This window comes from Lutjanus erythropterus, chromosome 21 (genome assembly GCF_056507025.1).
Source record: "Lutjanus erythropterus isolate fLutEry1 chromosome 21, fLutEry1.hap2, whole genome shotgun sequence".
NCBI classification, from domain to species: Eukaryota; Metazoa; Chordata; class Actinopteri; order Lutjaniformes; family Lutjanidae; genus Lutjanus; species Lutjanus erythropterus.
The window spans coordinates 6,638,355-6,650,649 of NC_139337.1; the positions used below are offsets into that span (position 1 = coordinate 6,638,355).

At 41.0% G+C, this 12,295-nt stretch overlaps 2 protein-coding genes across 8 annotated transcripts in view; both read left to right on the forward strand.

The window, feature by feature from the left end:
* The window catches only part of slc12a7b (solute carrier family 12 member 7b), an 87,161-nt gene extending 85,247 nt beyond the window's left edge, over positions 1-1,914 (forward strand). For all 7 annotated transcript variants that reach the window (XM_084747234.1, XM_084747233.1, XM_084747237.1 and 4 more), the window contains one exon: positions 975-1,914. In XM_084747234.1, coding sequence (XP_084603360.1) covers positions 975-1,066 — 92 coding nt within the window. In that variant the 3' untranslated portion in view covers positions 1,067-1,914. The remainder of the gene's footprint in view (positions 1-974) is intronic.
* A 7,681-nt stretch (positions 1,915-9,595) lies between these two features.
* gfod1 (glucose-fructose oxidoreductase domain containing 1) overlaps positions 9,596-12,295 on the forward strand; it is a 46,961-nt gene continuing 44,261 nt past the window's right edge. Inside the window, exon 1 of the mRNA XM_084747693.1 lies at positions 9,596-10,392. Within this exon, the coding sequence (XP_084603819.1) occupies positions 10,140-10,392 (253 nt within the window). The 5' untranslated portion in view covers positions 9,596-10,139. The remainder of the gene's footprint in view (positions 10,393-12,295) is intronic.

Below are 12,295 nucleotides of genomic sequence, written 5' to 3' on the forward strand. Positions count from 1 at the left end.
TTATTCATTAGTCCAACAACTTAAGTGTTTTGTCTCACTCTCATAGCATCATTTCCAGCAGCTGTTGAACATTGTGGAGTATTTACATGTAGCAACTTACAAACCAGAGCCTGATTGCATAAAACCACTTAGGCGAAGGTTGCCCTTGAATTATCTAAGGATGCCTTAGAAAAAAGAATAGCTGCATAAATTCACTTTAAGGATTTCCTTCAGTTGTTGTAAGGGAAAACCTTTTCATCACTAAGTGTTTGCCTTTAGCAACTTAAGTATTCCCTTATGTGTCACTAGAAGGTCCTTAGTCACCATTTTCCTCAGAAGATTTTAAGGGACACATACCAGTCTGTTAAAAGTGAAATATTTTGTGGAACGTGTGATCATTTTGAGGATTCAGGCAGGTCTTTCAGTGGTGGTTGTCCTCCTGCAATGCTAGCATCATCCAGTCATTGTCAACTCTGAAACGCTAATGTTTGCATCAGCAACTTTGAAGCTAGCTAGCCAATCACTAGCGTTACTGTCTCAAGTATTAGTGTGAGCTACATCAGTTTATCGAAACTCACTGTTTTTTGTTGGTTTCTGTCAATGTTTAGCTATAACTTGTCATGCTGTCACAGTGCGTTGATGATTTGAGGTTGTATTGTGTATTGTGTTGTATTATGACAGTAACAACCATGAAAGCTTTAGTTTAAACATTTAAGTAAGGAGACATAAGAGACAAGCTGCTAAATGAACCCATTAGCTTAGAGACATATTTTGCTTTAAGAACAAACTTCAGGTAGTTTGTGCAACCAAGGACAGATATTTCCCTCAGGAGCAGGGGGAATGGAGACCAAGGTGCCACCATTCCAGTTCATTTTAATGTATGATGTAGTGAAGGCTGACTGTGATGGACAGTGTTGCTGCAGTAGAAATGAGGATGTAGTGGAGGGATGTAAGTGTGCTACAGACTGTGTTCCTCCTTGACTGCGTCTCCTCAGACATGGAGTTCTTGGAGGTTCTCCTCGAGGGTCTGAACCGGGTCCTCCTGGTGCGCGGCGGTGGCCGTGAAGTCATCACCATCTACTCTTAAAAACAAAACAAAAAAAAAACTCTCACGCCCCACCCTACACAACATGGGCTGTTGCCATGGATACCGGTCACCGGGCATTTTCGGGGGAAAGAAGAAGAAGCCTAATTTTGGTTTTTATGAAGGGGGCAGGGGTTGTTGGAAGGCGGGACCACTTGTGATTGACAGACGCGTGAAGGACCTCAGGATGAAGGAAACAGTTGGATCAGTTTGACTGGCTGAGAGTACGAGCACAGTGTGTGTCCACGCTGGGCCACAGTACCCCTGCACACAGAGGATAGAGCATAGAGACACTTTATATTGTTCATTTATCTCTGTTCTGTTACATTTTCATATCGTTTCCCTCGTGTGTCGATGTTGTCGCTGTTACTGGCACTCACTGTGTAAAGAGAAGCAGAGGAGGGAATGTGTGCTGTTCATATGAACCTCGTAGTCTTTCATGTTGTCTGGTGAGCTCAACTCCAAGACGTTCGCTGGACCTGGGAAATCACAAGCGCAGAGAGTGACTGAAAGGTCACTCATAACAACTCATACTGAGAATTTTCAATATCAGATACAGTTCGATGATCCGTATAGCCTGTATCACCATTTGTAGTAAATGTTTTCATTTAAAATAACCTTTTAGAAACTGGTTTCAGTCTGTTTAGAAGCTGCTAAAACATCCTTGCTAGGTTGTAGAGCCCGTGTCTAAAGCAGCGTTTGTAGTTGTAGTATTTTGTGGTTGTCGGTTGCCTAGTGAAGGACAGGCCGGGAGGATGTTGAACGGAACCAGATGTTGGATCACCTTGGTGGGTGGGTGATATCGGGTACTGATACTTAACCATTGGTCAACATTTCCCACCCTCAAAGAACACTATTATTTTAATAGGGAAAATAGCCATAGTTCATATTCTAGCATCCTTTGTAATCTTTATAGGATGACATATTACAGTAAGTGCACATGTATACATGTATTTATGGTGTCTGAAGTAGTGCTCAGTGAGGAATAACTAGACTTTTTTTAATCCAAGGGCTGTTTGACAGCGTGCAGTAGGTTATTGAAATATAAGATTGGAATTTGTTGGCACGTTAAATCTTTAATTTGCCTTCAGAATTTTTGGCATTTTACAAATTTTTTAAAATGTGAAAGCACAAATTTACTTGTTGCTTTATTTGACAGTACACTAATAAAACATAACAAGCTGTACTTTTTGTTAAATTAAACAAAAGCTACAAATATGTTCTTTATTTCCCCCTTATTAAATTTTATTAGACTTTATAAGAGAGTAATTTGGGACACATTAAAACAGATCTGTACTGTAAACTAAAGTTTACAAATGAAAATAAAACACTTTAATTTACAGTGCAGTTCTGTTGTAATGCATCCCAAATTACCCTCTAATAAAGTCTAATAAATTGTCAAATACTGTCTAATAAGAGCATTACTGCTAGTTTTTGTCTAATTTGATACAAAGTACGTCTTGTTACATCTTATTAGTGAACCGTAAAATAAAGTGTGACAAATGAATTAGTGTAATTCCTCCCATATTGCTGTAGTTCCAGCACTGTTGACTTTGCACTACCCATCTTTCAGCACTTACCTGGAAACTATCACCACCTACAGTGACACTTTCTCTTTAATCCACCGCTACATTCTTCTTTCATGACAGCGAGTAATTCCATACTATTTAATACTCATGTTTCAATGTTGTTTTTATAATGTTTTACCGAACATAAAATCTTTAGGCTTTGAGTCCCAGACTGATTAGACGACTTGTTACAAGCATGTGTAGGAGAAAAAGTGCCAAAATGACTTCAAAAGAAACTGTGGAAGTATCATTAATGCATCTAACAGAGCATGGCCTGCAGCAGCTTTTTACACTGACAATCTTTAATCTTTGAAAACCCTAAAAAATATTAAATATTAAATAATTTTTTTTAATTTCAGTTTCTGCACATGAAGAAATGAGCAACTGCAACTAATAGTGCAATGTCCGGGGCATTTCAGAGCTAACGTGGGCTAAATGCTGCAGAAAGAAGGAAAGAAGGAGAACAGATTCAACCCTTCCTCATGTGTACCTCCACAGTTTCTTTTTCTAATTAGCTGTGCAGTATTTTGTAAAGCAGAAAGCGGTGTTTCCGTGCGCCTCTCTGTAGGGGAATGACCGCTTCTGACCATCAGTTATGCAACATTGTGTTTTGTTGTGTTTTTGTTCAGTTGTTGATGTATGCCTGTGTAACTCTCTAGTTATGGTCTCTGTAGTGTTTGTTACATTATAACTGATCCTCTGTTACTTTAAGTGTTAATTTTCAGTGTGATTTTTTTTTTTTAATGGAAGGAGGCAGAGAGAGGTGGTATGTGTGAAGACGGCAGCACTTGTCAAGTTTTTTTTTGTGTTTTGTTCCGACCCAGAAACACAACACACATGACACACGGGACTGAAAAGCCCTCGGGATACAGTCACACCCTGGACTGAAAGAGTTAAAAAGTGAAGAAACCAGGGTACTGATGAATGGTTTAATTAACCCACTATTTGAATTTCAGATTTCAGTTTCCTTGTTGAGTTTTATATTTTAGCCACCAAAGAGAAAACATAATTCTGTATAAATAAACGTAAAAATTATTGTTTTAAGAAGTTTGAAACATTGAAAGTTGTAAAGATAAATTATTAAAGACGTTTCTTTGTTTTTAATTTGGTTACTGAGCTGATTAGCTGTAGCTGTGCAGAAAGAAAACCGTGAAATACATGAAACCTTAAACAGAAGATGCTAAAAATGAAAAAGAAAACAGTTTCTGGAGGTCAGTAGGATTGTCAGCAGTGTGTGTGTCACAGCTCTAATGTTTGAGGTGACTGGAGAATGTTATCTACCTCAAGGTGTCACTGAGGCTCAGCTGAAGGAAGAATAACGTGTTCAATCGCATCTCTGGTTCAGAACTGATGTTACATGTGGATTCATGAAAGGAAAGAAAAAAAAAGCCTCTGCTCCGTGAGAGGACCAGCAGATTGTGTGCATGTGTGTGTGTGAGAGCGTGTTTGTGTGTGTTCCTGTGCATGCTGTTGTAAACGTTTCTGCTGTTGTCTGGCTCAGCTGGCAGGCCTCTCAGGCTGGAATAGGAAGTCACTTGTGGGCGCACATATAGAGGAAGGTAGCCCTGTAAATTGTATTTGTGCCTCTCTGAGTAATTATTAAAAGTGCTGAAAATAAACCTCAACTTGTCTGCGTCCTCATTCTGGTCTCATATCAGTCACACGGGTTGAACAAAAGCTTCATTATTCAAGACGCATGTTACTTTACTTAGACACATCTTTTCTCTTCTTGTTGTCGATCAAAGGTCTTATGGATTAGTGACCTTACTGAGGTCACTGCTGTGACTGATAATCACATGCTAACATGTTCGCAGTGACAATGTTAGCATGCTGATGGTTAGCGGGTATAATGTTCACATCTTAGTTTAGCATGTTAGCATGTTAAAGTTGCTAATTGTCTCTAAACACAGAACGACTGAGCTGATACAAATTTCACTTTTACAATAAACCAAAGACCAAACCAAAGAGAAATTAAACACATTAAAATGAAAATCTAGTGTGAGGGTTCATCCGCCAAATGTCAACAACAGCTGTCAAGATATTTCTGTCTGAGTCTGAAGTAGTGGAACATTTTTTTTCATTGCTAATAAAATAGGAAATATAAATAATACAGTTAACATTTCAGTTGATGTCATGCTTGTGTGTTGCATAATCCTAAACAAATTTGTTTTTTTTAAAAAAGATGCAGTCAAATCTGAGTGGAGTAGTATTTTGTTTAGTAATACTGGTTGGTTTTGGGGCCTCCGGTCTAACTGGGGGGCCACCGCTCACTTTTTTCCTGTGGCTCCACAGCAGATTTTTAGGATTTTTAAAATGTCTATCCATGCCTGCTTTTTCCCTTCAATCATTTCTGGCAAACTAGATCAGACTGTTCATAGAGCTGGAGACACACAGTCAAGGTTCCTAACATGGGGATCATACATCCTGACTCTGAAAATTACATTCATTTAATCAGACGAGATGAGAGGTCACATATTGTAATATTAAAGGGTCATAAACAAAAAAACACTACAGTAGATCCTCAGTATAGTTTTGTTGGTTTGCAGACTTTAAGTCCTGTTAAATGAAACAAGATGTGAATGTTTCAGTGGCTCAGTGAGTGAAGGTATAATGCTGGTGGTAATCTTGACAGAGGTGATTGTGTGGACTAACAGTCTCATCTGTCCAGTAGAGGGCAGCCTCGTCTTCCCTTGAAACTGGCTTCATGCTGCATTTTGATGGCAGCCACTCATACAGATATTTATCTGTGCACATTTTTGTATCAGATGACCTCCACAGTTGTACTGTAGTTACAGAAGCATGATGTGTTTACTGACCCGAACCAGTCGTATGTCATCCAGCTCCTCTGCTGTGGGAGGTGTCAGCCTCCTCCAGCCCCATCTGCACCTCCCCTCCTATTTAACTGGACAATCAGCCGTCCAGCACCACCAGGCCTGACCCCGACTGGTCACATGCTCCGTCTCACACAAACAAACCATACCAACATCAGATTGAATCAGAGCGTGACCATGACAGAGACACAGAGGCAGAGCAGTCTGTTGGCCTGTACACAGTAACATTATCATCAGCATTATGTTATACGGCAGACCATGGATGGATTACTGAACAGGCATATCGAGCACAGGCCCAGGGGCCTAAAGGTCAGGGGCCCCACTGGGCTTCACCTCCAAAATGTCACTCAAAGAGACAAAAAAAAGAATACAAAGAGACACATAACAGCAAGGAGGACTAAAAAGGACCACATAAAGACAAAGGAACAACAAAAAACAAAAAAAATGACCACAAAAAGACACAAGCAGGGCACAAAGAAATACAGAAGAACAACAAAATACACAAAATAACCACATAGAAACAAACTAAATGGCAAGGAAGGGAGGAGATATGTCCATTAAGAGACACATAACAACCAATAAGACAGGAAAATGACCACAAAGAGACACAAGCAGAACACAAAGAGATACAAAAGAACAACAGAAGACACAAAATCACAACAAAAAAAGAACATAAAATGGCAATGAAGAGAGGAGAAATAGCCATAAATGACCGCAAAGAAATGCAAAATGACCGCAAAAAGAGACAAACAGCTGAAAAAGAGATACAAAACATGACAAAAGACACAAAATAACCACAAGATTCATAACACATATCAACCAGTAGGACAGGAACAATGACCACAGAGACATAAAATGACCAAAAAAGACACAAAACTACAGAAAGATGCATAAATACAAAGAGACACTAAATGACTACAAGCATTGCGAAGGCACAGCAAAAACAGGCAAAATGACCACAGGTCTTTGTATCTTACTCCTAGTAGGAGACTTGTTGGGGCCTTCTACATGTCTGTGCCCAGGGACCCACTGTCTCACTGTCCAATCATGGTGCAGACAAACACACCGACTTCTCTGAGAGGTTAATAGTTGCTCCGGGGTTTGTGGTAAATTTCATCGCTGTAACTTCAGGAGGAAGTTGTGTATTGCTGATTGCTTCAAACCTGAGCCCTGTTACCAAATAATCCAGTGTTCACAAAGGCTTCAGCTGATTTTTGCATAAAAATGCACACACACACACACACACACACACACAAACACACACTGCCAAAAATCCTCTGACAGGCACACCCTCGAGCTTCAGCCTTGACTGACCTTTGACCTCTGGCAGCCTGTCACCACTGCACACTCTTTCAGTCCAAAGTCTGTCTGTCCGTCTGTGTGTTTGCTCTGTGCATTGTGGACCAAATCAATAGCAGAGCACGACCTGACGTGTGTCCAAACTGTACAAATGATTAAAAGGCACAAATAAACGTTCTCATTGATCTCAGCAGCAGCAGAACAGCCACCATGGAGGGTGTAATTCTGTGTGCTCACGCTCATATTGATTCAAGCTGTGACGTTCAGCTCTTTCCAGCCACTGAAATGCTGTTGATTAATCCTGTCAGCTGCAGATCAGCGGAGCTCCTGCTGGACCATTTGGATGTTTTGTGATAGGGATAACCTGCAAACAACCAGCCATGAGAAACAACCATCATTTTACTTAACATTGCACTCATATAGTAGATGTTTTCTTGTCCTTGTCTAAACCTGGTGTTACAGGGGCACTGGCCCCCATTGGCTCCTCCTAGAACTGCCCCTGGTGCTTAAAATAGGCGAGGGAAGGCAAATTTATTTGTATAGCACATTTCAACAACAAGGCAACTAAAAGTGTTTTACATAAAATATAAAAAGCATCAAGACAAAATGTAAAAGGGACCTAAAGCAACATAAAAATACATTTCAACACAATTAAAATAGTTAAATGGGAAATAAAAATTAAGATACAACAGGAAAGTAAAAGCTCATATTTGGTTTGATGACAGGCAGAAAAGTGATTTAAAAGAACTGAAAATTGCATATGCATAAAAACAACAATACAAAAAGCAAGTAATGCAAAAAACTACGTTTCACTTCTTTGTATGTCAAATGCTCATAAACTAACGCAACAAACTGTGTCAGCTGTTTGATGATAGAAAGTTTCCAGTAAAGGAGCATGAACATAAATGAGAGAAAAGGCTGACAGAAAGTGAGATGCGAGGCTGAGTGGACTTGATATTTGTTGTGTTGTGTTTTTAGGTGTGGCTGAGGGTGTGTCCATCACAATAAGTTCCCCAAAACACACACTCATGAGTCTGAGCCAAAACAGAACCTGATTAAAGTCACTTCAGTTGCAGTGTACCTGTATTAAATGTATTGCACTGGATTTTTAGATTTAAAGGATCATTCTGCACATTCATTTCAGATCAGTATGTACTAAATTAACTTCTGCGGTTAAATCCCCAGTGAGGCCGCAGTGTGTGAGGCGTCCGCTGTGTTAAACCCAGAGGAAGATGATGTGTGGAGGAGGAGGAGGAGGAGGAGGAGTGCAGCACACAGTGGACTCGGCCATGATGATATTCAAATCCTCTCCTCACTTCAAAGGCTTCTGATCCTGCTGCAGAATGCAAAGTAACTGCACTCTATCATATCTTAAAGCTGACACTTTCTGTCTTGTTGCATCCTGTCAGGCTGAGTTAGTCGCTTCTGTGGAGCAGAGAGGCTGCAGTGGGCTAAACTATAGGGTTAGTGTAGGCTTCAGTTCTCTGTGAAGCTGGACAGCAGAGCTTAGTGTTTGTAGGCTGAAGTGAAAACCTGACAGAGATAAGGATTCTTAAAGAGGTGAGAATGATTAAGGATGCATTGTAGATTTAAAAAAAAAAGAAGTGTGCAGAAAATCTTTTTTAGACTTCAGGGACCACTGTTCATCTGAAATTGCGCCTCACCAGGTACATCATAGGAATATTATAATGAAATGTAATGACATTTAAATAATGATTGTTGACAGACTTGTCCTGTGACATGGTCTCAGATCTGTTCTTTTATTCACAGTAATTCCACCAAACAGTATCGTTCCTTCAGTGCTGCAGCACCTGCAGCTCGGTGGAGCAGCCTGCCTGATTCTGTCCAGGAGCTGAAGGGTTAAACATGGGAGGTGAGCGCAGTGAGAGCTCCGTCAAGTGATACACAGAGCGACGGAAAAAGACCGGAAGTGACCAAGGTTACCATCAAAATAAAAGTATAATATATGTAATACCACCACTACAACAAATTTATAAATAATAACAGCAATAATAATGATGATAATGATAATTACAACAACAACAACAACAACAACAACAACAACAATAATAATAATTTTGTTGGTCTAAATTGTTGTCTCATGATCATTAGATAGACCATTAAGACAACTAACATAAAAATACAATACAATTTGCCTTTCATTGTTTCCATATAGACATGGTTGGTCATGCAAAATATAAATTATGATTATTATTTTTATATAATACATTCATTTTTATCCCTCAGTTGTTCCATATTTTTCCCTATTGCGATTGCTGTTCATTGAATTGCAAAGCTATTTTTTTTAATCTTTTATTAATTTATCTGTTTCCACATTTAGTTTCTTATTCTGCGTGAATAAGAGAGTATGTAATGAAACCAAAATAAGGATAAAATAAATAACTGTATGTATGAGTTTTGTGAGATATTTATTTATTTTTACTTTATTTTATTTTATTTATTTATGTTGATAGGCCATAATAAGTATGCTTTTATTTATTTATTTATTTTAAATTTCAGTATCATGTTATTTAAATATGGCTTGTAATGTTACTTTTTATTACTTCTCAGTGTACTTGCCAATACTTCTTTTCTATTTTAGTTTGCTTATTTTACTTACTTTTGTTGTTCTATTATTAGGCATCGTTTTTGCATCTAGTCCATTTCACTCATATTTATTTTTTAATATATTTTTATTCTTCTGTTATTGTGACTAAAAAGCAATTTCTGGCACAAGAATTTCTGCGCTCTTATTGTGAAAATCCTCTCTCAGTAAGTCTTCCTGTCACTATCTTTAACTTGACAGAGGCTTAACGCTGCAACATCAATAGATGCCTTCAGCATAATAGCGCTGCCGCTGCTGCTGCTGCTGCGGATCCTCCGGGGAGCGGACAGAAGAGACGGCGGTGTTTGTGTCAGCACGCCGGCAGATAGAGCTCGTCTCCGGCTCTCGTTCGTCTCCTCTCGGTGTGTGAAGGGAGGCTCCTGCTGGAGGAGGAATAACAAAGCTGAGGAGGAGGTGACATGCCCTTCACTGCTTGGCGCAGTCAGTGCGCGGCTCGCTGTCAGACGGGGACGAGGCACAGACCGGAATGCTGCATTTAAATTGTCCTTTTGAACGCTGAGGAAGCCTGGCGCGGTTTTACTTGTGTTTTTAAATTTTTATCTGAGAGGAATAACGTCATTTCATGCCGGACCGCGGAGCCGGGGCTGCGGGAGAATGCAGCGCAGCGGGTATTTGACTGCAGGTGGATGGCCAACCTGACGGTCCCAGCCGCCGCCGCTTCCCTCCCGTCCAGCAGCAGCAGCGGGTCTGGCTTCACCCGGAGCTGCGAAAACAAACTGAACACACACAGATCAGAGTAATCAAGCCGAGCCATGCTTCCAGGGGTCGGCGTGTTCGGCACCAGCCTGACCGCCCGGGTGATCATCCCGCTGCTGAAGAACGAGGGCTTCGCCGTCAAAGCGCTGTGGGGCCGGACGCAGGAGGAGGCGGAGGAGCTGGCCAAGGAGATGAACGTACCGTTTTACACCAACCGGATCGACGACGTGCTGCTGCATCAGGACGTGGATCTGGTGTGCATCAACCTGCCGCCGCCTCTGACGCGCCAGATCGCAGTCAAAACACTGGGTGAGTCGTGCTGCTACCGCTGCCGCTGCCGCTGCTGCGGCTGCTGCTGGGCGGGATGGATGGATGCTGCGGCCCTGCTGTGGTGTGGTGTGGTGGGTGGGGGGGTCGAGCTGACATACAGGCCACCGGCCCACTGATACCTCCAAGTGCCAACTTCATGGGTCTGTTGTCCCGCAGTGAAGCAGAGAGGTTGGAGTTATAGGTGTGGCTGTGGATGAGGGCAGATAGATGCCATGAACAGCATCATATCTTCATCCCTTCTTTATTGATGAAGCTGCCCTCTTAGCTGACTTCTGCTGGCCTTAAAGGGATAGTTCACCCCCAAATCAAAAAATCAGATTTTTCCTCTTACCTGTAGTACTATTTATCCATCTAGACAGTTTTGGTGTGAGTTGCAGAGTTTTGGAGATATCGGCCCTCTTTACAATATAATAGAACTAGATGGCACTCAGCTCGTGGTGTGCAAAGTGCCAAAAAATATATTTGACAAACTCAACAGTAATCATGACCTGGTTACTCAAGTTAATCCACAGACCTTGTTGTGAGCATTTTCATGTGGGAACTACTTTCCTTCTACCACAGAAAATACTAGAAAGAAAGTAGTTCCTACATGAAACTGCTTACTGCTTAAAGTCTTGTTTAACCCATTCATCTACCACAACCTCATCTCTACAGAGGATTTTGCTGTTTGTAAATAGCTGAATAGCTGCTGTGCGACTATTTTCACCTGGGTGCAAATATGCACTAGTTTTTTAAAGTTTTGTTTTGAACATCTCAAGCAAATTGCCATCTTGTTCCATTATATTGGTGTGAAAGCAAATACTTCTACAGCAGATATCTCCAAAACTCTGCAACTCACACCAAAACAATCTAAATAGTTAAATAGCACCACAGGGAAGAGGAGAAATATGTATTTTTGATTTTAGGGTGAAGTGCCCCTTTAAGGTGGAGACAGGATTGCAGCTGAAGTGTTGTTGAGCAAGGCTCTTGTGCAGCAGTAGTTGTGGAGGAGAAGCAAGAATGTGTCATTGACTCTGTGAGGACAGGGATCAGGGTTTGACCCCTTGACCTTCTCTGATGTAGCAAGAATGTAACATTGCTTTAATTTGTCTTACATCAACGTTACCCTCACACATCATGCATGAAGCCACTAGAGTTCATGTTGAGGATACAGTTTCTCTCTGAGTGCTGTATTCTGTTGACATGTCCTCCCTACAGTACTTTATGTGCTGCTGATGTATTGTATTACCAGAGGCCTGATTGTCCTCAGAAAGGAAACAAACCTGCAGCACTTCTGCATACTGGTTAAATGGGAGTATTTGTGGACTCCCCCCTAAACAAAGTCCTTGGTCAAACAGCAGACTTAACCTGCGTTAGTGAAAGTGACAGACACAGAAGCCCAGGAGAGGAGGCCTGAATGCAGACGCACAAAAGAGAGGTTGTTCTAGTTTAAATCTGGAGCAGCGCAGCTTATTTTGGAGATCACATTCAGGAGCCGCGGAGCCGCTGTGAAAGAATGGTGGCAGGGACGACTGAGCTGTACTCCACACAGGCTTTATTTACCCCCACAGTTTGGCAGCGGAGCTCAGCTGGCAGAGAGCTCTAATAGGTCAGGTTTGTGACTGAAAAACAAATGGGTCCAAAGATGCTTGGACTCCACACAGGGGAACTGGAAACACAAACCGGATCTTAGCTACTAAACACTTTGGAGGGCTGCAAGGAATGATTCATCTGAGAATTTCAGAATCAGAAATACTTGATTGATCCTTGGGGGCAAATAGGGTCATGTTGCAGACACTATTTTATGTAGAGACATTATAAGAAAATAGAAAATAAGAAGTTTGTAAGAATATGTGCATAAGACTACAATATATAACAACCATATATGTAGAAAAAAATAAAA